The sequence below is a fragment of the Emys orbicularis genome, chromosome 13, assembly GCF_028017835.1.
Source record: "Emys orbicularis isolate rEmyOrb1 chromosome 13, rEmyOrb1.hap1, whole genome shotgun sequence".
Classification (NCBI taxonomy): domain Eukaryota; kingdom Metazoa; phylum Chordata; order Testudines; family Emydidae; genus Emys; species Emys orbicularis.
The window spans coordinates 34,197,595-34,223,694 of NC_088695.1; the positions used below are offsets into that span (position 1 = coordinate 34,197,595).

Sequence of the window (26,100 nt, forward strand, 5' to 3'; positions counted from 1 at the left end):
CAATATTGGCATGGAGAAAAAACAAAAAACCAACACCCAACCTTTGTTTTGGCAGAGAAAGCTCAGCATACAGAATTTATTACTATCCCTGAGTCTTGGGACAGAGGGTGTGCACCTACTGGCCAGGGATATCTGAGGAGTGACACAGCCAGTTTGTTCATTGTGCAATACACCTGTAGCAGGGAAGGAGAACAGCTCCAGTCCTGGCTAAAGTGAGGCCATGCGGTCTCTCCGGAGGTTTGCTAAGGTGCCCCGGTTGATCTTCTGGCCCATTTTTGTGACAGCCCTTCTGTTCCTCGGTGTCTCTTTTAGCTCCTTCTTTGGCTTTGCAGAAAAATGTCTTCACAGGTAAGAGATCCAGCTCCTTCTAAAACAAACTATCCATGTAGTGTACTCTCTCTAATCTCTCTAGCTCTAAGTGTGAAACTTTTTATATACTGGTGTGTGTATGTGTGTATGTGTGTGTATGTGTACCCACACCCAAAACCTTGCGCTAGAAAGCAAGAAGCAAGATCTGGGTAATATCGGTACAAGAAAGATGGTACATTATGTATATCATCACGTCTCTTGACTAAATATTAAATTAAACATTATTTATATAAACAATACTGCAGATATTCCATTAATACAATTGTTATTTATGCATAAAATATATTTAAAGTTTTCTAAGACCTCTAATTCAGGACTTGTCTAATCTAGGGAAATTTGCATCAAAGCAAACCCTTAATGCAAACACTTTGCACTAGTGCAAAGTAGGGAATCAATATACAGGTAGTGCAAATTTCCTTAACCTAAATAAGCACTCAGACTACATTTCAAGGGCTAAAGTACCATCCAAGCCAACTCTGCCACTCTCCAAATTCAATTATTTTAGGGACCCAGGGAAAGAAACCTACCTCTGTGCAGAATGAGATGCAAAGAGCCCCTTTAGGTGTGAGGCAGCTGAATCATAACGCTTGCTCGGCAATCTGAGTTGATTTGGAGTTTGAGCCAAAATTATCCTGGTAATCTCTCACAAATAAACAAAGGAAAGTCAGACTCGGAATCAGGGCACTCATATAATGCAGATAATAACATTATAGAAAGCAACCCAGCAGTACAGTCGTGGGATCCTTCCCAAAGGAACTGTTCCATGCAGTTTAACCCACCAAGATCTGTCCTCACTGAGGAAGTGAAGAGGTATTGGGTTGAGTTCAATGACTGGGGCCAGGAAGTTTGTTCAGTATAACCTAAGGTGTGAATTTAAACTGACCTCCATGTGGACACTCTTATTCCAGAGTAGGTGTGGCTTTTTTTGGTTTAGCTCAGGGGTCGGCAACCTCTGGCGCGCAGCTCACCAGGGTAAGCACCCTGGCGGGCCGGGCCAGTTTGTTTACCTGCCACGTCAGCAGGTTCGGCCGATCGCGGCTCCCACTGGCCGCGATTCGCCGTCCCAGGCCAATGGGGGCTGCGGGAAGCGGTGCGGGCGAGGTATGTGCTGGCCGCGGCTTCCCACCGCCCCCATTGGCCTGGGACGGCGAACCACGGCCAGTGGGAGCCGCGATCGGCCGAACCTGCCGACGTGGCAGGTAAACAAACTGGCCCAGCCCGCCACGGTGCTTACTCTGGCGAGCCGTGTGCCAGAGGTTGCCGACCCCTGGTTTAGCTTAAACCCCATAAGCAACATAAATAAAAGTGTGTGCGGGGGGTTGGTTTAGTTTATTTTCTTTAGATTTCAGATGATAAAAAGACACCTGTCCAAGGGCTCCAGCTGCCCAATGAAATCTTAGCAGCATTAAAATAATCATCCCAACAGGAACTCAACCCCACAGCCACTGCCTGAAACTCCTTTCCACCCCTGCATCCTTATGGGAAGCAAACCCTCAGCCTTCTCCAACTCCCCTATCAAACAGATGGTTTATGTTGGAACAACTGTATCCTCATGGGGGTTATACTGGTAAAATTATATCGATTTCAGTTCACAACTTAGTTTATACCAAAGAACTTTCCTATGGGGACAAGGCCTGTCTGTCCTTTCGAAAGCATGCAGACAACAGTGAATTTTCTCAAGAAAAACCTAAACATTTTGGCTCTGTTTTTTTGGCTGGGGATCACCCCAGCCTCCATTACTGCAGGTGGAAATAATGGCACTTCCAGCTGTATCCATTTAAAGACCTAATTACCTGGTTGTATCTGTAAATCAGGCAGTGGGGCTTCCAAACAGATGTAATTACGCTCACACTGTATTGGAGGCTATTTCTGAAAATGTTGGCATTTTATACCGTGTATTTCAAAATGTAACAGCTCTAAAAAATGTAACCGCTCTAAAATTCCCGGGGACTTGTTGATGTGTCCCTTTGCCTGTTGCATGTCAAATGACGCGTGTGTGAAGCCATTGGATTGATGAGCCAAAAGACAGAAGCACTCTGCACTAGTATGTGACATACGACCCAGGTAGTTATTACCTGTATACAGTAGAGCCGCATGGAACAATGTTTCCTTAAAACCAATATATTTTTAAAAGCAAGTGTCAGTGTATAGTTTGCAAATCCCATGTCCGTAGTCAAATCCCCCGTCCTGCAACAGTGCAGAGATCAATGGATCAGTGCCCTGCACAGATGTTGTGGAGGCTTCCTGCATAGCCTCTCCATGACACGACACCCCACATGGACCACTACCATGGTAACTTAGCTTTCTGAGCCTGGTAGTCCTGCATTTGGGGTTGGGGTTGGGTGTGGGTGGGGGTGGGGGGCAGGATTAGCCCCATTTTATCTTCCATTTCAGGAGCGCAAAGCACTTTGCAAACATGTTGCAAAAGTCTGGGATGGTCAAAAAACAGAATGTAGTTTTTGTTTCGTTTGTTGGTTTTCATGTTTACTTTTCATTTGTCCAACAACAACAAAAATGTTTTGGCTTTTCAAGGGTTTTTAAGGATCTCCAGGGAGGAGGGGGTTTTAGAGAAAGTGTGTGTGTGGGGGGGACCCTCCCTTTTTTTTCCACTTAAAAGGGGGTGGGGACTAAAAATATGTGAGAAAGTAACACTGTAACAGTGAGGGAACCCTCCAAAAATAACAACAACAATTGTTAAGAATTTTTTAAAACCCACAAATTTTCATTTTGATCATTTTTCTTCAAAAACACAAAAGCACCCCCAACTTGAAGTGGTTTCCATCATAGACAGGATTTACAGCACCCCACTATACAAATTGTTCCAGCACCTCTGCCCACATGCAGGTTGTGACAAGGTGACCTTGTTAGAGTCCATCTTTGCCTTCCTCTCAGGATGCCAGCCATTTGCCCTGTTGCAGGGTACTGTAATGTGTGGTGTCTGTAGCTAACGGCTGTGGTTTTTTTATTGCATACTGCAGTTCCAGTGTGTACTGGTAATGACAAATGAGCACACCCTGCACTCTGGCTGCCTTCCTACAGGAGGGTGGAGTAGGCAAGCTCCTCTGCACGGTGGGTAGGCAAGCTCCTCTGCACAGGAGGCGTTACATCTCCAAGGTACATTGGGCTTCCCCCATGAAGTCAGTGGAGCTTTGCCAATTCACACAAGCTGAAAACATGGCCTGCTAACTTTACATCAACCAGCTCAGCTGCCTCGTCAGTAGGACTTTATGCCCTTCGTTAATCAGCATCAGGAACTGTAGGTCTTGAACACTGCGCCACAGGACTCTTAGGAGCTAGTAAGTTCCAACCTGCCACCCAGGGACTAGCTAACAGGGGCTAGGGCAAAAGCTGAACCCTGACAGAGGACTCCAGTCCTGGAACTTGATTGGCAGAATGATGGAGGTCCTGATTGGTCCACAGGGGGCTACAGGTAGAGTGTTTGTCCAGCACAGGAACAGGAAGTTGTCCATGCAGCTGAGAGTCACCCTGTTCTGGAATGGGTGCCTCTCGCTTCTGCTTCCCTGGCCTGGCTTCGTGGCATTCTGACACGGCTTGACTCCTGGTGTCCGACTTGTGGTTCCGATCACAGTTTGCCTCCTGCCTCTGACCCCCTGGTATCCTGACCCGCCCTGACTCTGGTTACCGATTCATGGTTCTGCTCTCAACTGTGTCTCCTGCTTCTGATATCTCAGTATCCTGACCTGACCAACTGTTGACTCCTGTCTCGTGACTGTAGATCCTGGCTCTGACCACTAGGTCTGGCTGCCCACGAGCCAGCTGTGACAGTCAGCCTGGAGTGAAACTGGAACTGTGGGAAGAGGCAGAACTATTCTATTGAGCCAGCAGCCCTGAAGCCCATTTATGTGAAAGATGAAGCTTTGTGACTTTCAGGCTGCTTTGCCCCATTGCTTGCAGATGGTTTTAGGCCCCTTGTATGCCAGGCCCATCCAGCTGCTGCCACTCCCTGCCCTGGGCTAGCGCAGCATTTACAGTACACATGCACGATGGATTTTCACATGTAATCCCCAAAGGGCAGGATTTGGTGCTGTGTCTTTACCCCTTTTATTGGCCTTCTGCTGTGCTGTTGTTGCCCACGAATGCTCCATTGAGCTCACTGGAAGGCTGGGATGTACCTGGTCACATTGGGACTGATCGTTAGAGCCCTGCAAATCTGCGGATATCAGCTTTATATCTGTGGATATCCGCTTCCAAGTACCTTGTTTGTGGATCGCATGCGAATATAAATTTTGGAACCATGCAGGGCTCTACTGATGATTCTCCTTAAAACAAGCATTTATCAGTGCTCTGCACCAGCTCAGTAGAGGTCACTAGTCGCTGCAAGGAAGGGGCAGTCAGTGTCCTCTGACTCGGACTGCTGTACGTTCCATACTTTGGAAATGCAGACTGCATAGAAAGTGCCATTTCCACTACAGGAACAAATCCTACCTCATTCCGACCTTACCTTGCTCTAATCACTTCCTAGTGTCCCTGATTTTGGCTCTGGGTCCCACATGGGGCTTGATCCTGCCAGGTGTTGAGCACAATCCCCTTCTATTGACTTCAGTATGAGTAGGGGACACCCAGCATCTCAGAATTGTGCCCTAGTTTCCCCCATTTGCACCTTGTTAGGTTAAGCAGTATGTAGCTGGTATCCCTGCAGCCTGCACAGAAGTTTTTCTAGACATCAGATGACTCTTCCCAACATCATGCTTGTTATTCTAAGTGTTGAAAAGCAGCGATGCCCGCAGTATAGTCCATGAATGCCAAATCTGGACCAGGAGTCAGACCCATTCTGGCTGGGAACTGTGAAGTGCATCAACATTACTCAGCGAGAATGCAAGCTGGAGAGCAAGGGGGCTACAGGTAGAGTGTTTGTCCAGTATCCTGAATAAAGGTTCTGCTCTGTTTACTACACCATAGTCCTGCCTCTTTCATGTGGGATGCGTCAGTGTCCTGGGATGATTGCCATGGATTGTACCTAGCTGCAAATAGGTTCCTCCCTGCCCCTACATTGATTACCAGCTACCGCTGGTCATGAATATTTCAAAAACCATCTGTATAATAGTCTGAATTACGTCTGATTTATTACATGGGTGGAGGGGGGCAAATCCCATGATTCATGTCTGATGCGTCCAAGGTGCTGAATAACCATTTTATGGCTAAATCATAAACAAATTCAGGCAGGTCTCCTTTGAGCAACGCATAATGACAATTCCCTGCAGAAACTCAGTGAAGGTTACAAAAGTGGAGCCCTAGAGAGGGTAACTGCTGTACTCAGTAGTGTCATAAAACATTTGGAGGGTAAGAGCCATTAATGTGGTAAAGGGGATGGAGGGGGTGTCATTCGGCTGAAGTACATGTGGTGTATTTGCCTTTCTTTTGATTACATTTAGGCCAGTCATTTATTTGCAAGATACCAAAGAAATGGACATCCAACAGAACAAGCTCCACACTGTGCCCGTTGAAGGGGATTCCTTGAGCCAGCTAAATGTAATACTGGACACAGACAGCAATTGGCTGGAGCAAGATATGGTTAAGAGAATGGCAGCAGATGAAGGAGAGGCCATGGAGGAGCAAGCAGAGGATAAGAATGTAATATCAGCATCCAACAAGATGCAAGCCCAGGCTAAGAGTGCCTCACCAGCACCCAAGGGGAAGGAAGCCAATGCAAAGACCATATACCAAGACCAAGCAAAACCAAAACCAAAACCAAAAAAGGCCCCTGTGTCAACTAAGCCTGGTGCTCTGAGACCCTCTACAAAAGGCAAGGTTCATCCCAGCCTCCCGGTGCGGAATGTGGCCGCTCCCACAATGCAGAATGTCACGACTCAGGCTCCTCCAGTGACAGAAAAGAGAAAGCTGAGGGTTGCCGACTTCAAGTCCGAGCCTCAGTGGGATTTTGAGGACCGCTATCTCTTGGACAGTTCATCCTCTCAGTCAGTAAGTGATTACTATGTGTTCTGGCCATGTATACAGCTGGACGGTCTCCTATAAATCTACCTCCTTGTTAGCCTCCACATTAGTTTTTCCAAGTCACATATTTTCATGGATTTCTTGATTAGCCTCTGGCATGGACAGGTAACTGCATGCACAGGAGGTGCCCTGAGCTCAAATGAAGGAGGCATGTGTGGATTGTAAGGCAGGGCAGAATTTGGCCTTTCATTCAAAACAATAGAGTTTAATATATAACTACTGAGAGAAAGCAGAGTTCACCTTAATACACCTCGCCCAGCCCAACCCTGGGATTAGCCTCTGACACAGGCCAATTGTACATATTTAGGAGGGACAGTCCTTATTTTTCTGCAAAAAAAAAAAAAAAAAAAATCCTTCCCCCCTCCCTCTTCTATCCCACCAGAAATAAATCCTCTGCCCCAGTGTACTGCCTGGTGGATCCCTGTTTGACCACCCATTAATAAGCTTGAAATATTGGCATCTTTGTGTCTGGAGGCATAGTCCAAATCATAAAGGAGCATCGGGTAGGTCTCCCAGCAGGGAATGAAAGGGAATATTTGCATTTTTAGAAGGAATATGGGATCAGGTAGACTCAGAGCCTATTTGTATTTGTGTATAGTTTTTTTTCCCAGCGAGTAATTATTGGGCTCACCTGGTCTTCTTGCCACATTTCAGTTCTTGGTGTGTGGAAAGATCATGAGAAGATCAGATCTTGTAATGTCAGCCCATAAATGGCTTCCTGAGGCAAACCAATAAAGCCCATGAGAAACATAAACCCAAATGCCAAGTTTTCAGGGCTTATTCTGGAATCTACAGAACGTGAAGGCAGCTAGGTGTTTCTCCCATATCCAGACTGGCAACATCAAAGACTTTTTCCTTTAACTTCTGCTTCTCCACCCGCTCCCTTCCCCGGTCACACTCATGTTTTCTGCATCTCTCAGGTCCTGCCAGCTCATAACAAATATGTAGAGAACTCCCACAGGGTGAACCATGAGGGAGTTGAATTCAGAACCTTTCCCCTGCCAATCCTCGCCAAGCTCAGTGCCCTGGCAGAGAAAGCACTTAAAGGAGCCGTGACCGTCACTCTCTGGTATCTCATCAGATGTCTCCCTCCCCAGGGCCATAATTACTTTGGAGAAGGCGGAGATTAACTTTTATCATCCACACTTGGAACTATTGATGACTGTGGTGAGAAGAATGGAAATATTAATGACCACAAGAGTGGGATGGGATGTCATGTAAAGCTGAGTTCATTTCCCCCCTCCCGCCAAAAAATGCAATTTCAGGGTGACTGAAACCATTCCCCAAGTCCGGTGGAATGCAGCAACCAGTTTCATCTAAATAAATAATGAAACGAATTAAAAAAAAAAAAGTCAAAATGGTTTTTGTTTTGAAATTTAGGGAGTTTTGTTTTAAAATCTTTGAAAGGAGGTAAAAAGAACAACCCAAACCCTAACTAAATGAAAAACTGGGAAAAAAAAAAAATCATTTTGGGCTGAATTTTGTTTTGGAGAGAAAACAGAAATTTCAGTTTTTGTGCCACCTGGAACTATGTTTTGTTCAGTTGGACACCCCTATTGGAACCATGTGTTGTATCCATCTGTACTTTTTCTTGCAGTGAAGTCAGTGACCGTGCCAAACAGGAGAGGTAAGAGAATGGCTGGGTTTTAGCACGTACATATTTACCTTGTGGTTTAAAGAGCAAAGTGATTCGTAATTGCTCTGGATACTATTATATGATCCCGTTTCAGTTCAGTCCCTTCTAGCAATGAAGTGGTGATAGCCATCACAATACAAATAAGATGTCTGTGTATTGAGTCACAAAGAAAGAAACAGCACCACCCGAGGATGTGAGAACTCTTCCAATTCATCTTGAAGGGGTGCTAAATGTGAAGCTAAGGCCTGGTCTACACTGGGGGGGGGTGATCGATCTAAGATACATAACTTCAGCTACGAGAACAGCATAGCTGAAGTCAACATATCTTAGATTGACTTACTTCGCATCCTTGCGGCGCAGGATCGACGGCTGCCGCTCCCCCGCCGACTCCGCTTCCGCCTCTCGCAGCGGTGGAGTTCCGGAGTCGATGGGGAGCGTGTTCGGAGATCGATCACTACCCACCGATCCGGCGGGTAGTGTAGACGTACCCTCAGTTATTATGTCAGTGTTAACTCAGGCTATGTCGACACTGTGCACCTTACAGCCGTGCTGCTGTAAGGTATGCAGTGTAGCCGCTCTTTGTCGGCAGGATGGAGAGCGCTCTCCTGCCGACAAAATAAAGCCACCCCCAATGAGGGGCGGTAGCTTTGTCAGCGGGAGAGTGTCTCACGCCAACACAGTGCTGTCCACACCGGCGCTTTTCATCAGTAAAACTATTGTCGGTCAGGGGTGTGAAAAAACACCCCCCCAAATGACTAAACTTTTTGCGCTGAAAGTGGCAGTGTCGACACAGCCATGTCTACACTGCACTTTTGTCGGTAAAACTTTTGTCGGTCAGGGGTGTGTTTAAGAAAGTCGGCACCTAGGAGTAAGGGTGAGAGAAACAAAAGGTTACACATAAAATCATAGAGACTAAACTTAACAGGCTAATCTCCTGTCTAAAGAAGTCTTATCTCGCCCAAAGTCTCCTGCTATGTTTCCAACCAAATCTGGTTGTGATCCCATTTTCATGAATGTAAATGTGTAGGGATATAAAAGAAGGTACTAACAGTGATTCCCCCAAGTGACAGTGACCCCCCAATAATTTGTCCCCCACACTTTAAAATCCAACAGTTTCACCAAGTACAAAAATCTCTTGGGTCTTCTGTTAAAACTTGTAAGCTACTGTCTGTAGAAACCATTGATTACATCTATCCTGTGAAAGATACTTTATTATTATGTAAAACTTACAAACAAGTTAATTGACTTTGTTCTTAAAGTAATTAATACAATGTAAACAAACACTATAAGCTGTTAAGTATCAGGGAGTAGCCGTGTTAGTCTGTATCTACAAAAACAACAAGGAGTCTGGTGGCACCTTAAAGACTAACAGATTTATTTGGGCATAAGCTTTCGTGGGTAAAAACCTCACTTCTTCGGATGCATAGAGTGAAAGTTACAGATGCAGGCATTATATACTGACACATGGAGAGCAGGGAGTTACTTCGCAAGTGGAGAACCAGTGTTGACAGGGCCAATTCAATCAGGGTGGATGTAGTCCACTCCCAATAATAGATGAGGAGGTGTCAATTCCAGGAGAGGAAAAGCTGCTTCTGTAATGAGCCAGCCACTCCCAGTCCCTATTCAAGCCCAGATTAATGGTGTTAAATTTGCAAATGAATTTTAGTTCTGCTGTTTCTCTTTGAAGTCTGTTTCTGAAGTTTTTTTGTTCAATGATAGTGACTTTTAAATCTGTAATAGAATGACCAGGGAGATTGAAGTGTTCACTTACTGGCTTATGTATGTTACCATTCCTGATGTCCGATTTGTGTCCATTTATTCTTTTGCGGCGGGACTGTCCGGTTTGGCCAATGTACATGGCAGAGGGGCATTGCTGGCACATGATGGCATATATAACATTAGTAGATGTGCAGGTGAATGAGCCCTTAATGGTGTGGCTGATGTGGTTGGGTCCTCTGATGGTGTCGCCAGAGTAGATATGGGGACAGAGTAGGCAACGAGGTTTGCTACAGGGATTGGTTCCTGGGTTGCTGTTTCTGTGGTGTGGTGTGTAGTTGCTGGTGAGTATTTGCTTCAGGTTGGGGGGTTGTCTGTAAGCGAGGACTGGCCTGCCTCCCAAGGTCTGTGAGAATGAGGGATCATTTTCCAGGATAGGTTGTAGATCGTGGATAATGCGCTGGAGAGGTTTTAGTTGGGGGCTGTATGTGATGGCCAGTGGTGTTCTGTTATTGTCCTTGTTGGGCCTGTCCTGTAGTAGGTGATTTCTGGGTACTCATCTTGCTCTGTCAATCTGTTTCCTCACTTCCCCGGGTGGGTATTGTAGTTGGCCAGCAGCTTTTCCTCTCCTGGAATTGACACCTCCTCATCTATTATTGGGAGTGGACTACATCCACCCTGATTGAATTGGCCCTGTCAACACTGGTTCTCCACTTGCGAAGTAACTCCCTGCTCTCCATGTGTCAGTATATAATGCCTGCATCTGTAACTTTCACTCTATGCATCCGAAGAAGTGAGGTTTTTACCCACGAAAGCTTATGCCCAAATACATCTGTTAGTCTTTAAGGTGCCACCAGACTCCTTGTTGTTTTTATAAGCTGTTAAGTGACTTTCACTTCATTCAAAGGCTCCTAGGACAGACCCCCACCCTCTGTGATTAAAGGGCCAGAAGTCTCAAATAAATTAGCACACACCCTAAAAGTGGTGGAGACAGTAAATTAAAATATGGTTAAGGTATGGAATGTATGCTGATGAATGCTTGATATACATGGATGGTTAGGGAGGTGCCAGCCTAAAAAGGAAGTATCCATCGGCCGAAGAATGTGTCGAGTAGGACCACCAGACAACCCCCTGAGGGTAAACTGGGATCCACCCATCACCTGGAAGGATGAGAAACACAAACTTTGGACAGTGTGGAGCCACCAGGAATGTGCCACTTTGGACAGGAATGTGTGCCATCTGCTGATTGAGTCAGCAACAGCAGGATGAAACAGCTCCCATAGACTAACATAGGAATTAATTCCTATAAGAATGGACTCTAAAGACTGATGACTTTGAGTCTCTGGTTCTGCTGCCAACCTCCAGGAGCATCAGGTGCACCTGACACAGACTCGGCTCCATCCTCATGACCAAGATACCTGGCCAGTAACTTGGCATAAGCAACTTCTAGGCTGGTAACTATAACACCTATACAGAACTTGAATGAATGATTGTGTGAATAAACCTCTCTCTCTATATATATATATATGTGTGTGTGTGTATAAGAAATAAGTAGTCAAACAACGTTGTTTACTTTTATCTTTTGCTTTATCAGTATATTTACAATAAATGTGGCAGGTTTGCCTTATCCCTCTTAATAAGATCCTGCTGGTTTTTATTCTATTGGTATAACAAATGCACTGCCCATTTACTTCCTAGGTGCAGGATGCTGGGGTGTCTTTTTTTGTTCCCCAACTATAGTCCAGCAAACCTTTGAAGTGTATCTCCATATAAGGTTCTCTTCTCCCACTGTATTTTTCTACCTGTTAGTTCCTTTCTGAAATTCTTACAATCTTTCATCGGCATTCAGCATAGACAGGTGACAGGAGACCCACTGTGAATGAGACAATACTTAATTTACTTTTCAACAGCGCACCCAGTCAGTAAACATCCCTTGTCTGACAAAAAGCCTATTTGTCAGCTCTGCCTTGATCCAGACTTTAAAACATATTTTCAGTATATGTACATAACTCCAATAGTATCTGTACATACATTTCACAATGATATGAATGACCAGTAAGAACTCCCATGACATTCTTTGGTGACCCATAATGTACATACCCAGAATCAGGATATTCCTGTAACCCGCCTTGCCAGTTGCCATTAAGGGGTTCTTGGGTCACAAATGGATCCCCAAATGAATGTATTAACTTTGTCCCCATAGAAAGAATGTATTAACTTTGTCCCCATAGAAATCACGTTGCCCACTGCTCCAATGCAGCTATCTCTGGGGTGGAGAGCAGTGGCTGGCAGACCAGCACAAAGTGACACTGGGTGGTAGTTTAAGACAGGAAGTTAAGGACACCTTATTCAGCTAAAACTACACAAAATTTCACTAGGCAGAACTTAATTGCTCACATACATGGCAGAGGGGCATTGCAGGCACATGATGGCATATATCACATTGGTAGATGTGCAGGTGAACGAGCCTCTGATAGTGTGGCTGATGTGATTAGGTCCTATGATGTTGTCCCCTGAATAGATATGTGGACAGAGTTGGCAACGGGCTTTGTTGCAAGGATAGGTTCCTGGGTTAGTGTTTTGTTGTGTGGTGTGTGGTTGCTGGTGAGTATTTGCTTTAGGTTGGAGGGTTGTCTGTAAGCAAGGACTGGCCTGTCTCCCAAGATCTGTAAGAGTGATGGATCATCCTTCAGGATAGGTTGTAGATTCTTGATGATGCGCTGGAGAGGTTTTAGTTGGGGGCTGAAGGTGACGGCTAGTAGCGTTCTGTTACTTTCTTTGTTGGGCCTGTCCTGTAGTAGGTGACTTCTGGGTACTCTTCTGGCTCTGTCAATCTGTTTCTTCACTTCAGCAGGTGGGTATTGTAGTTGTAAGAATGCTTGATAGAGATCTTGTAGGTGTTTGTCTCTGTCTGAGGGATTGGAGCAAATGTGATTGTATCGTAGAGCTTGGCTGTAGACAATGGATCGTGTGGTGTGGTCTGGATGAAAGCTGGAGGCATGTAGGTAAGTATAGCGGTCAGTAGGTTTCCGGTACAGGGTGGTGTTTATGTGACCATCGCTTATTAGCACTGTAGTGTCCAGGAAGGGGATCTCTTGTGTGGACTGGTCCAGGCTGAGGTTGATGGTGGGGTGGAAATTGTTGAAATCATGGTGAATTCCTCAAGGGCTTCTTTTCCATGGGTCCAGATGATGAAGATTTCATCAATGTAGCACAAGTAGAGTAGGGGCATTAGAGGACGAGAGCTGAGGAAGCGTTGTTCTAAGTCAGCCATAAACATGTTGGCATACTGTGGGGCCATGTGGGTACCCATAGTAGTGCCGCTGATTTGAAGGTATACATTGTCCCCAAATGTGAAATAGTTATGGTTGAGGACAAAGTTACAAAGTTCAACCACCAGGTACATTGGCCAAACCGGACAGTCTCTACGTAAAAGAATAAATGGACACAAATCAGACATCAAGAATTATAACATTCAAAAACCAGTCGGAGAACACTTCAATCTCCCTGGTCACTCGATTACAGACCTAAAAGTCGCAATATTACAACAAAAAAACTTCAAAAACAGACTCCAACGAGAGACTGCTGAATTGGAATTAATTTGCAAACTTGACATCATTAAATTAGGCTTGAATAAAGACTGGGAGTGGATGGGCCATTACACAAAGTAAAACCATTTCCCCATGTTTATCTCCCCCCCCACACACACACACAGTTCCTCACACCTTCTTGTCAACTGCTGGAAATGGGCCATTTTGATTACCACTACAAAAAGTTTTTATTTTTTTTTCTCTCCTGCTGGTAATAGCTCACCTTAACTGATCACTCTCGTTACAGTATGTATGGTAACACCCATTGTTTCATGTTCTTTGTGTATATATATATATATCTTCCTACTGTATTTTCCACAGCATGCATCCGATGAAGTGGGTTTTAGCCCATGAAAGCTTATGCTCAAATACATTTGTTAGTCTCTAAGGTGCCACAAGTACCCCTGTTCTTTTTGCGGATACAGACTAACACGGCTGCTACTCTGAAACCAATGATTTCCCTGCGTATCTGAAAAGTGCTGATGAGTATGAATGCAGGCAGGGCTTGTGCAGCTGTCCTACAACTCATTAAGGCGCCTTTAACTAGCGCACGGCCTTGTGCAGAGTTTAGTTAATCTTCCAGTCAATGCTATAGGCTCAGAAATCAACCCATTTTGTACTGCAATAATCCTTGACTAGGCCTTAAAGCTTCAGGGAGTTGGAGCCGCAGACAGAAGCTTGGGGCTTAAAACCAACTTGCTGCAGGAAGTAACTAGATTTTGGGAAGTTTCTTCCTGCCAATCAGCGCTCACTTTGCTGAGCTGCCCAAAGTGCAGCCTGAAGGGCTAATGCGGCTTGTGAGATTTGCTACAATGCTGGCCTAAGGCAGCCTCCTAAACCCAGATAAGCTCAGGGCCCTAACTTGCTGCAAAGGAGTAATTGAGCTGGGCATAGCCAGCTCCTGCTGCAGTGAGTCCTATTGTTACTTCTATTTCTGGTAGCACAGCTAGAGCGGGATTGTAAATTCTTTGGGGCAGGACGTGTCTTTCAGTTCTGGGTTTGTACCAGGCCTAGCCCAATAGGGTCCTGGTCTAAGACTGGGGTTCCCAGGTGCTATCACAACACAAATCAATAATAATAATAGTGTGACAGGATCGAACCAGGGCACTGCTGAAACTAAATGCATGAGCCTCTACTGCATGAGCTAAAAGCCACATGGCCCTTAGCTAAGGCTGTAGAGCAGACTCATTAATCTCTAAAGGGTCTCGGTGCCACTAGAGGGGACCGAACACCACACTCAGGAGGTGTGTGGGTTACATAAGAAAGGGCTGGCCTGCGAGTTCCAGGCTTCTGAAAGAACAGTGCCGCAAACAGCCATATAGTTAGCTTGTGCTCAAGATCAGCCAGGCCAGAGCTGCTCTCTGCCTGTACCTGTAGGTGGAGGATCGAACTGATCAGATGCAGGTTTCTGTTGCTCCTGCACGCAAACAGTCGACGCCTGATCATTGCAAGTAGAAGCACACTGAAGGGAGTGATGCTTTTACCTTTGATTTTTAAAATGGGTTAATTCAGAGCTGGCAGCACGCCGCCTGCACTGTGGGAGGAGATGCAGAAAGCAGGGAGGCATGTAACCCAGTGGAAGCAGCCGTAAGGGGATGTGCACCACAGTGACTGACCCGGAGGCTGAAGGGGGTGTGGCTCCAAGGAAAGGAGGCGTGGTTGGGGCCTGGGCAAATATGCACATTGAGAGCTGGTGCAAGGGGATGTCCTGCTGTGCATGGCATGAGTTCTGTGTCGAGGAGCATAAGGCCATGGAGGCCTCGTTCAGGGCAGGGGGCAGCAAGCGCATTCAGCAAGGCCTGGTCAGCCTCTGCATCATAAAACCATAATGGCATTTTTCTGAGGCAAGAGCAAGTGCCCCTGGGTGGGTATTCTAGCACAGCCTGCGTCTGGGAGGGCTTGGTACTTAGCTGCTGCAGCGTGAAGGCCCTGGCTCAGTCCCTGGTGTGGCAGCCAAGATGGCGGCCATCACGTAACCCTTGTCTGCTTCCTTACAACCCTATCTTCTGTGCTTCCAGCGCTGCCCCGATGCGGTGAGGGCCAAAGCCGCCAAGTCTGCCTGGCTGAGGGACCTTTTCCTGCCCAACATCACGCTCTTCATAGACAGGAGACACTTCAACCACAGCGAGTGGGAACGCCTGGAGCATTTCAAACCACCGTTCGGCTTTATGGAGCTGAATTACTCATGTGAGTCCAGCAAGGGGATGGTGGGCTGGGCTGGGCCTGCTCCCTCCCTGATGCTCACAGGGTGCCCACTCCCCACTCAAAGTGCCGGGACAGAACTCCCAAGCTGGGACACACCCTCAATGGTTCCTCAGGGAGGTGTCTTCCACTTCTTTGTCAGTTCCCGGAGCAGGCCAGTCCCTCCATCAGCTCCCAATTTTGTGCTGACCCTGAGGCATGGGCCCTAATTTACCACTGCATTACTCCCATATAACCCCACTGAAGTTTCACTGAAGGCAAACAAGAGTAATGCAGTGGTGAATCGGGCCCATGGTTTCTTTTCATTGCAAAGACTATGGTGTTTTTTTGATGGCTCCTTTATTTGATGGACTCTTGAAGCAAGTAGTGTATTAAGTATCCAAGAAGGTATGGGCAAGTATACCAATAGGCAAGGCAGCAGCAGCAGCCACACTAGTTAGGATAACAGTTAGGTCGGCTGTCAGCCCTCATGCTCCAGGCCATAAACTGATTGCCAGTTGGGATCAGGAAGGAATTTCCCTCCATGGTGTATTGTTGCATTCCAAAGATGTGAAGGTATTGCCTCCGACGCATCCCGTGTGGCTGCTGTCAGAGACAGGGTAACAAACTAGATGGCCCACAGGCTAGTTCACATATGGCACTTTCCCTGTGTTCCCTTCCCAGCCCGAAAGCTCTCCAAAAATGCACCATTCACTCATCCTCCTTGATGGAAACCACCTGTCTGTGTTTCAGTGGTGAAGGAGGTCATAACGATGCTGCCACCCAACCCCTACCAGCAGGTCCTCCTGGCCAACAACAGCAAGCAGAGGCCGACCTGCATCAGCTGTGCCGTGGTGGGGAATGGGGGGATATTAAACAACTCTGGAATGGGCCAGGAGATTGACTCCCATGACTACGTGTTCCGGTGAGAGGCGCAGCTTCCTGTTACTTTCCTTTCTCCATCATGCACTTTTCTCTATCCCCCCACTCCCCTCTACACCCTTCTACTCCCTCTACAGAGATGATCCCACAAAAAACTCCAGAGCCATGTTTTAACCATGAGCTTATGCTCAAATAAATTTGTTAGTCTCTAAGGTGCCACAAGTACTCCTCGTTCTTTTTATGTTTTAACCCTGTTTCCAAGTCATTGCTACTGGCCTGCGAAGTCCAAGGCTAAATAACCTATGTGCTCAACCTTATTTAAACCACCCTGGTCTGCAGTTCAGACTGGAAATCTCAGAGGGACGGGCTTTCTTATGCTATTCCCAGGTCATCTTATGTCTGGCTGGGACAAAAAACTATAGCTGTGGCTGTGGTATTTTGTCACTTCTAGTGCCACACTGGGATCCAGAGGTGCGGAGATTGCAAGTGAAAATGGGGATGGGAATCCAAAACAAAGTGTGAACAGGCAGGGCCGTCCCTAGCTATTTTGGTGCCCTACGCACCCCCCTGCGGGGGGGCTGTGTGGGGCCCCAGGCCTCCGTGGGGGGGCTGGCCGCTGGCCCCAGCCCGCTGTGCTCCCCTGGCTCCCAGCCTTGGGAGGCAGGGGGAACCGCCCCCCAGCACTCACCAGCGGCGCAGCTGGGAGCCGGCGGAGCGGAGCGGGCTGGGGCCAGGTCGCTGCACTTACCGCCGCCGGTGAGTGCAGGCCCGACCCAGGCAGCAGTCCTCAGGGGACTGGGGGGGCGGGGCTGGGGCAGAGCAGGGGTGGGAAGAGGCAGGGCTGGGGCGGAGCAGGGGTGGGGGCTTTGGGGAAGGGGTGGAGTGGGGGCAGGGCGGGGCAGGGGCCTAGGGGAAGAGCCGGAGCAAGGGCTGCAGCAGCACACAGCTGTGCAGGGCACCAGGAAATGTGGTGCCCCAAATTTCCTGGTGCCCTACGCAGCTGCGTACTTTGCGTATGGGTAGGGACGGCCCTGCGAACAGCATGTTTCTGAGCCTCAGGGAAGGTTCCATCTGGATTCATTTCCCGCTGTGGCTGTCCAGCCCAGAGTGTGAGGCGGTTCCTAGGAGGCTCAGGTTCAACGCTAGTTTTGGTTCAAGGTTATTTTGGCCAAACCAGTTGCCCCAGCCCTGCTGTGAATGCCAGCCCAGTGATTAAACCAATATGCTCCTGACTTTGCAATTCTGTTTGATTTTCTGGCCCAGGGTGAGTGGTGCCGTGATCAAAGGTTACGAAAAAGACGTGGGAACAAAAACGTCCTTCTATGGATTCACAGCCTTCTCCTTGGTGGCCTCTATTGCGGTGCTGGGGAGCAAATTCAGCAAGATCCCAATGGGAAAAGTAAGTCAGGCAGATGATGTGTGTACACATGCCCTTGGCAAGGTTCTGCTTTGCCTATGGCCTGCGTTTCTGATCCTGACCCATGTGAAGGGCAGCAGGGCAGAGGCATCTCAGGTCACAGCAGAGTTAGCCCAGGTCTGAACGCCTGGGTCTGGGAGCCCAAGTTAGCCCAGTCAAGCATCCACACTGGCAAGGCACACTTGAGTCATTCCAAGTAGGTGTGGCCAAACTGGTGCTGCACTGGCCCAACTTAGATGCTAGGGTCCAGATCCCCAAAGGTATTTAGGCCCCTAACTCCCACTGAGTGAGGCACCTTGGAGGAGCTGGGCTTAGGAGTGCTGGGGGTGTAGCCCAGGGTTCTGAGCAGGGCCGCCGGGGGGGGGGGGGGAGGGGGGGGCAAGTGGGGCAATTTGCCCCAGGCCCCGCAGGGGCCTCCACGAGAGTTTTTCGGGGGCCCTGGAGCGGGGTCCTTCACTCGCTCCGGGGGCCCCGGAAAACTGTTGCGGGGCCTAGGCCCCCGGAGCTTCTTCCGCTCCGGGTCTTCGGCGGCAATTTGGCAGCGGGGTTCCTTCCGCCCCGGGACCTACCACCGAAGTGCCGGGTCTTTGGCGGCAATTCGGCGGCGGGGGGTCCCCGCCGCCAAAGACCCCAGGCCCCCTGAATCCTCTGGGCGGCCCTGGTTCTGAGCACTGCACTAATCTGTGTCACTCTAGGAATTGTTTTGCAGTGTGCTGTGGAAGTGCTCTGAGCCAGCCAACACAATAAAGTAAAGCACTTCTGGCTTGCTACGCTCCTCGCTTCCATGGCCTCCGTCCCAGCCAGTAGCAAGGCATGGATCCAACTCAAAACCATGACCTGTTCCAGCTGTTGGCATTAATGCAACTCCGTTCTGCCCTATATCACTCCAAGGTAGAGGCTTTTGGCCTGCAGCCACCTTGTGCTGTGATTTTTGTCAGCTCCCCTAGCTAAGCAGAGATGGGTTGGGTCAATACTTGGATGGAAAGGCTTCATGGAACACCCAAGTGCTGTAGAGAAGCTATGTTGGGTCGCTCTTTCCCCTCAGTCAGCCCTGACGTGGCCTGGTGGTAGAGTGCCGTGCGATGCTGGATGTTCCTCCTTTGGGAGGAGACGTCATACTGAGGCCCTGACCATTTATGGTTATTAAACATCCCTTTACATTTATTTTGGCAAGAGCTAGGCACTAATCCCAGTGTCATGGCCGGATTATGTGTCATCTACCTATCCGCCCCCCTGCAGTTTCCGTTTGAAATAGTGTTCTTCACGTCTTGTTCTAAAGCACTATGCAGTGTTGTTGTAGGCTGCTAACCAGCTACTGTAATTCATCCCAGAGGTGGATGACGTGATCTGTGTTCATAGCTGAGTCATTGTAAAGTGGTATGGGCACCTTCGAGATGAAATTTGCCGTAGAGGTGTGAGATCACGTTACTCTGGTGCACTGAATTCTGCTCCGATGGCTGGGTTATTGGGGAAAATCCAGTGGAAGCTGTGGGGTAGAAGTTGGCCTCGGATCACTTTTCAGTTCAATCGAATCTAATTGTATCTAACTGATTTGAGAGGTTGTCAGCTGGGGGTTGGGAACAGACATCGGGGTCATGACTAGAGCTGAGCAAACAATTGATTTTTCAGTTCTGGGGCCAAATTGAAAAATCCCCCCAAAAAACTAGTTTCTGGTCGACCTGAAACAATTTTTGTTCATTTTGTCTTGGGGTGGTATTTACTGGGTGTGTGTGTGTGTGTGTTTGTTCTTTATAATAAATCTAGCTACATTTCTAAATGAAACATTGTTTTAAAATGAAAATTTGAAATGTTTCATTTTGAAAATGTTGAAACAAGGTGATTAAAACTTTTCTAATTTTTTGTTTGTTTGTTTTTGGCCAAAACTATTTGTGAATTTGGGTCAAGTTCTTGAATAATTTTGGATGGCCCCAGACTTCATTCTTCAACAAATAAACTATTTATCCAACAAATGTCTGCCAGTTGTCAGCATGACAACCCTGCCCTATCTATGTGGCTAAATGGGAGGGGAAATCTGGGGACGGTGGGAGCCTCCAGTATTGAAAAGGGTGTGAACTACTGAGTTAATGACAGGTTTCAGAGTAGCAGCCCCGTTAGTCTGTATCCGCAAAAAGAACAGGAGTACTTATGGCACCTTAGAGACTAACAAATTTATTAGAGCATAAGCTTTCGTGGGCTACAACCCACTTCTTTGGATGCATGCATGCATCCGAAGAAGTGGGTTGTAGCCCACGAAAGCTTATGCTCTAATAAATTTGTTAGTCTCTAAGGTGCCATAAGTACTCCTGTTCTTTTTACTGAGTTAATGATTCTCTGCCTGTAGTTATAGATCTGATCTAATGTCTTTTCCCTCTCTCTCACCTGTCTCTCTACCTATGAACCTATGTCTTGCTTATCACTGTGCTATCAGAGCTCAGACCTGTGTCAATCATTTTCACCCTGAAACTAATGGGTGTGTCTTTTGCTGTTCTTTACAAGTAAATGCACTCGAGCTACCTAACCATTTGCTGCTCAGTTACATCCCTGTTTTGTTTCCAGGGGATATAATATGCAACAACCGACCTTGGCTCTGTGCCCAAGAAATCCAGCGAATTCGGGCTTTTGTTTGCTATTAATTTTTAATGCCCATCTCCCTCTGATGTTGGCCACTAACTCTTCCTTGGTGGGTTTTCTAGGAGATCAAGTACCTTCACTTCCTGGAGGGCACGAGGGATTTTGAGTGGCTGAAGGCTCTCCTGCTGAACAAGAATGTCAGGAAGGGATTTTTGGACCAGTACGGGTAAAACAGACTGCCATAGACCCTGTCTTTGAACATTGAAGCTTGCTGCAGCCTCACCTCCCTTTGTGCAGAGCTACGTGAAAAATTCCCCTTGTAATTTCATTTGGAGAAGTCAGACTTCCCATCTGCTCCTTTGTGCATTGCTGCAGGAATGGCTGTTGCGTGTTGCCCCAGAAGTGGCTGCATTTCAGTGATGGGTGTCTGAATGCTACAGCCTGTACATCAGTAGCTTGTAAAATACTTTGTGATTCTCCTGAATGAAATGTGCTGTTTAGAGCTGGGTGACATTTTTCAACTGAAACTTTTTTCCAGCAAAAACCCCGCAGATTTGGGCCAACCAAAATATTTCCCAAGTTTGTGCAGATTTGGGCAAATTGTTTTGGTTGAGGAAAAACCAAAAAAGGAAAAATCTGAACACATGGAAACATTTTGTTTCATGTTTTTTGATGTTTTCAAAATGAAACGTTTTGACTTTTTGATTTGAATTAACCTTTAACCATATTCATTTATTTATTTGAACGTAAAGGGGAAAAATATCTCAACATCAACATGAACCATTTCCTTTTGGGTCGAACTAAACATTTTATTCAACCCCAAACTAGTATTTTTATAAACTTTTCGATGCATTGAAAATTCTAAAAAAGTTCATTTTCAATTTGACACTATCTGAATTTTTTCTTTGAGCTTTTCAGAGCTGCCGTTGAAACAAAAAACCCATTATGGGCACATTTTTATTGTTGTTATTTAGTCCTTTATCCCCCACTGAGGGATCAGAGCCCCATTGTTTTAATTCCTGTACACACATACCATGAAAAGATGGTCCCTGCCCCAAATTGCTTATATTATAAAGCTACAAGAAGGTGAAGTTTTGTGCTGTTCTGGGAAATGCTCCAGTATCAGTTGGCATCATTTCCGTCTGTTTCAGCTCTTAGCAGCATGAATGATGGGGCCTGATTATTTTCACAAAGTGAAATGAGTGGTTCGAGCACTCACCTATCCTGAATCTATTTCCGTTCCCTTCCCTAGGCCCAGACCACGGGACAAATTCAGTAAGGATTTCAGTCTGGACAATTATCTGGTCATTCACCCTGATTTCCTCAGATACATGAAAAACAGGTCAGTAGCAGGGGGTTATTTGCCATGGCGAGCGCCATCTGTCAGGCTGTCTCTGAAAGGCCGCTTGCCGGATTCCGTCGTCTTCATTCTTTCATCCCCGCCCTCTTCCTCACAACCCCAATCATACAGGGGGTGAAATTCACCCCCATGCAGAGAGCAAACACAAGCAATGCTTATGCAGAACTTCAGTGGCATCTAGCCCTCATGCTGGCCTTCTGCCAAGGGGTGGATTTCACCCATAAGAAGCTGAGAGGTGGAGAGGGAATGACTGCAGGGCAGTTTGTTTTTCAACATACAAGAGAAAAGAGTATCGAATTTGCCCCATCAGAACAAATTAAGGCCCCGATCCTGCCAACGGATCAGTGTGGGTGGAACCCCTGCACCCACGCAGAGTTCCTCTGAGGTCAAGTTGCAGGATAAGGGCCAAATTGTCCAGTGTCCTGCCTTTGTCAGGGGCCAGTGCTAGATATTTCAGTGGAAATCATAAACCCCCTAAAATGAACTTTCTTCCTGACCCTGACAGCAGGGTCATCCTGAAGGATGAGGATGAATAGTTTTTTATTACTACCCTAACTAGTGTGATTCCCACTGCTATTCTTTTATAATTGTCTAATCTTTTTTAGACACCTACAAAGTGATTTGCCGTGGTAATGTCCGCCTGTACCAGGTTCCGTGTGTAGGGAAAAACTACTTCCTTTGCCCCCCCCCCCCCCTTTAAAACATGATGCCTTTCAATTCCTTTGAGGGCCCACCTGTGCTTAGATCCTGGGAAGGCAAACTGCAGCCCAAATGGACCCTCCTTTATTTTACAGACATCAGCCATAGCTCCTCTGACTCTGCTCCTTCCCAGCTAATGAGTGCAAGGGCTTTATTGTGTCCTACCTTGTGTCTCTCATCAGTGCATCATTACACAAAACACGCAGGCCCCCAACAGCTTTCATTCCCCTTCTCTGAGCCTCTTCTACAACTGCTCTTTGCGTCCTACAAGTGGATGGGATCATGGGATACCTGACCAGTGCAATGCCCTGTAAATGCTATCCAGGGGACTCCCTATGCGTGTGCGCATCACACCGTCATGGATGAGACCAACGTTAGATACCAGCCCTACAAAACCAGTATTTCTGGATGGGGCACCATTATGGCAGCCAATCAGCCATGAGTGGCAGTCCCATGTTGTTTTCAGAGGTGGTACTTCCTGATGGGACCCCATGCATCATGGAGCTATTCATTCACCCAAGCTTCAGGACAAACACCCCACCCCTCTGTGCAGGGGAAGGAGGGTGAGTCCTGTTAGACACCTGGGGGAGTAATTCTGAGCTCTATAGAAGCACATAGTGAGCCCAGGGTCAGGATGAGTCAAGACGTTGGAGTGTACAGCGGCGGATTAGTCACAGGGCCCATGCTCAGGGGCACTGGCCAACTGGGGGCCCCCAGAAAAAATCCAGCCTCCGGACGGGTGGGGAAGCCCCCGCGTCCCAACCCTGCTCCCCAGCAGAAGCCATGGGATGCAGGAAGACCCAGCACACCCCACTCCAACCCCATCCCTGGCAGAAGGTGTGGGACAGCAGGGGAAGAACAGTGCTCCTCCCCCCCCCCGACCCCATCCCTGTCAGAAGCCGCGGGGCGGCAGGGGAAGACCCAGCACTGCCCCTGACCTTGTCCCTGGCAGAAGCCACAGGGCGGCAGGGGAAGTTCCCATGTCCAACCCGCACTCCAGCAGAAGCGCCAAGCAGGTGGGGCAGGAGAAGCCCCAGGGCCCCGACCCTGGTCCCCTGCAGAAGCACGGGGAGTGGCGGGGGAAGCCCCAGCACCCGGATCCCCGCTGCGGCCCTGGGACTGGAGGACCTCTCACTCTCCCTGCTGCGGCCCTGGTGTGGCACAGGGACAGAGCTTCTCTAGTCTTGGGGCCACAGTGGAGGTGGGGGCAAAAAGGAGCAAACGGGTTGGGGGCTACAGTGGGGGAGGCAGAAAGACCCTGGGTGGGACAGGGACCGGGCATGGGGGAAGAGGCACAAAGGGGTGGGGGCCATGGGCAGGGCTGCAGGCAGAATGGGGGCGGGACTGTAGGCGGAAGGGGTGTGGAGGGGGCCACCCACTTACTCTGCCCCAGGGCCCTAGGAAACCAAATCTGCATCTGGGAGTGTAGCATCTCAGAGGGGTGGAGGTGCATGTGGGTGATAGAGACCCCCCAACTTTCCAGCTGTCTGGCCTGATTTTGTGGTTGGACCAAATCAGTGCTTAATTTGTAATGAAAGAGGTTCTGGGGCTCAAGCAATTTTTTTACTTTCATAACTGATGCGGCAAGCCCAGAGGTGCCGGGGCTATGAACTGCCAAGCCCCCAGAGGTACTGGAGCTATGAACTGCCAAGCCTAGAGGTGCCAAGGCTCAGCCCTGGCACAAATTAAGCACTGGACCAAACCCGAATCAAAGGTTGGCTGACCCTTATCTCAATGTTGAAATGCCCAACGTACTGTGGGCAGCACGAGCCTTCAGAATGTGTGCATCATGCATCAGACACATGGGGATGGACAGGCTGCCCCACAATCAAGCCATCACACCTGGAGACCATGCTCCTCCTTCTTATGTCCTGTTGCAGGTTTCTAAGATCCCAAAGTCTGGATAAGTCCTACTGGGCACTGTACAGACCCACCACAGGGGCCTTCTTACTGCTGACTGCCCTCCATCTCTGTGACCGGGTAAGGACTCCATGGGGCTGCTGATCCCACCACACTGCCTGGGATGGGCAAAAGGCAGTGTCCCGTGGCCCCTAGCTGGTGAGAGGGAGCATGTTTGGGGGATTGAGCACGGGGCTGGTAGCCAGGAACTCTATTCTAATCCAGCTCTGCCACCGAATTCCTCTCTGGGCTTGGGTGAGTCATTTAGGGCCTGATTTTCAAAAGCACTGAGCACCTGCAGCTCCTGTGGGCTTCCTTTGGAGTTGTGAGTGCTCAGCACTAAGGAAAATCAGGGTCCCTTAACTTTGCCATTTCCCCATCTGGAAAATGGGTATTATGGGTATCCATAAACAATGGGAGTTTGGACTCAGTGAAAACTCACAATGGGGCCTAATAATAACAATGTATGGGATAGGTGCTTCTTGCGAAACGTAAATCTTCAAGGAGCAAAATCCTAGGTTTGACAGACAGGTCTAAGTCTCCTGATTATATTGTCTCAGGAAGAGCATATTCCTGGCAGACCCATGGGAAGGGCACTCAGCCTCTGGGTATGCTGGAGGAGGGGGGAAGGAATGGGATGAAGAGGCCTGGTACAAGTCATGCATCAGCACCCGTGTTGGCCAGTTGGAACTACATTGCAGACTGAGCTGGGGCAGACAGTCTAAGTGTCCCAGTGACTTGGGGATAAGACAAATGGCAAAAACGCCCCTACGGGTTAATTGCAGTCTGTACTGTCTGTACTGGGCTATCTTGATTATCACTTCAAAAGTTTTTTTTCTCTTACTTAATTGGCCTCTCAGAGTTGGTAAGACAACTCCCACCTGTTCATGCTCTCTGTATGTGTGTATATATATCTCCTCAATATATGTTTCACTCTATATGCATCCGAAGAAGTGGGTTGTAGCCCACGAAAGCTTATGCTCTAATAAATTTGTTAGTCTCTAAGGTGCCACAAGTACTCCTGTTCTTCCTACGGGTTAAGAAGACCTGACCTGGTCCTCCTCTTGTGTGGCTGGGAGTGTAACTCCCCTGACTTCCAAGGAGTTGGTGTGAGAGCAGAAGGACATTCTTTGGAGTGAAAGTTCCTAGCTTGGTCTGGCTGGAATCCTACATATAGCAATGTGGGAGGCAAAAGGCCCCTTGCCCCAGCTGCAGGGACCCCAGACTCACCTTTCCATTTGGAAGCAGCTCCCCTCTGTGATAGCCATGCCCACCCAGCTCTCTTTCCCTGCCACCCCTCCAGCCCTTGACTTCCCCATTTCTGAAGCCCTCTAACCCACTGGACCCTTCTGGTTTTTCCAGGTGAGTGCCTATGGCTTCATCACAGATGGCTACCAGAAGTACTCGGATCACTATTACGACAAGGAGCGGAAACGTCTGATCTTCTACACCAATCACGACTTCGATCTGGAGCGAAGGGTGTGGAAAAAACTCCATGATGCAAATGTCATAAAACTCTACCAGCGATCCTGACCTGGGGCCGAAGGGACACTGGCTGGAGAGTTTGACCCTCTCTGGTAAAAGGGTCATGTGGGAAAGAAACTTGAAAGGCAGGGGTGCGTCCTGACTTCAAGTCATCTTCTACTTATTTTCATGAAGGTACGTTAATTCTTTGGCACCAGAAATCTTCTGTCTCAGGGCATTGGTTCCAGGAATATGCACCCCATGCACCTCAGCAAGAGGGCAGGAAGGAAGCACTAAGCAAACAGCATGGACCTCCCCAGCTCAGAGCACACATGCAGCCAGT

General features: G+C 48.0%; 1 protein-coding gene across 1 annotated transcript; it reads left to right on the forward strand.

Moving 5' to 3' along the window:
• The first annotated feature begins 220 nt into the window (after window positions 1-220).
• ST6GALNAC1 (ST6 N-acetylgalactosaminide alpha-2,6-sialyltransferase 1) lies at window positions 221-25,826 on the forward strand. Its single transcript, XM_065416177.1, has 9 exons — window positions 221-348; window positions 5,763-6,309; window positions 15,303-15,471; window positions 16,219-16,390; window positions 17,611-17,746; window positions 20,458-20,561; window positions 21,588-21,677; window positions 24,275-24,374; window positions 25,656-25,826. Exons 1-9 carry the CDS (start codon window positions 221-223, stop codon window positions 25,824-25,826), a joined length of 1,617 nt encoding a protein of 538 aa, XP_065272249.1.
• The last annotated feature ends 274 nt before the right edge of the window (window positions 25,827-26,100 follow it).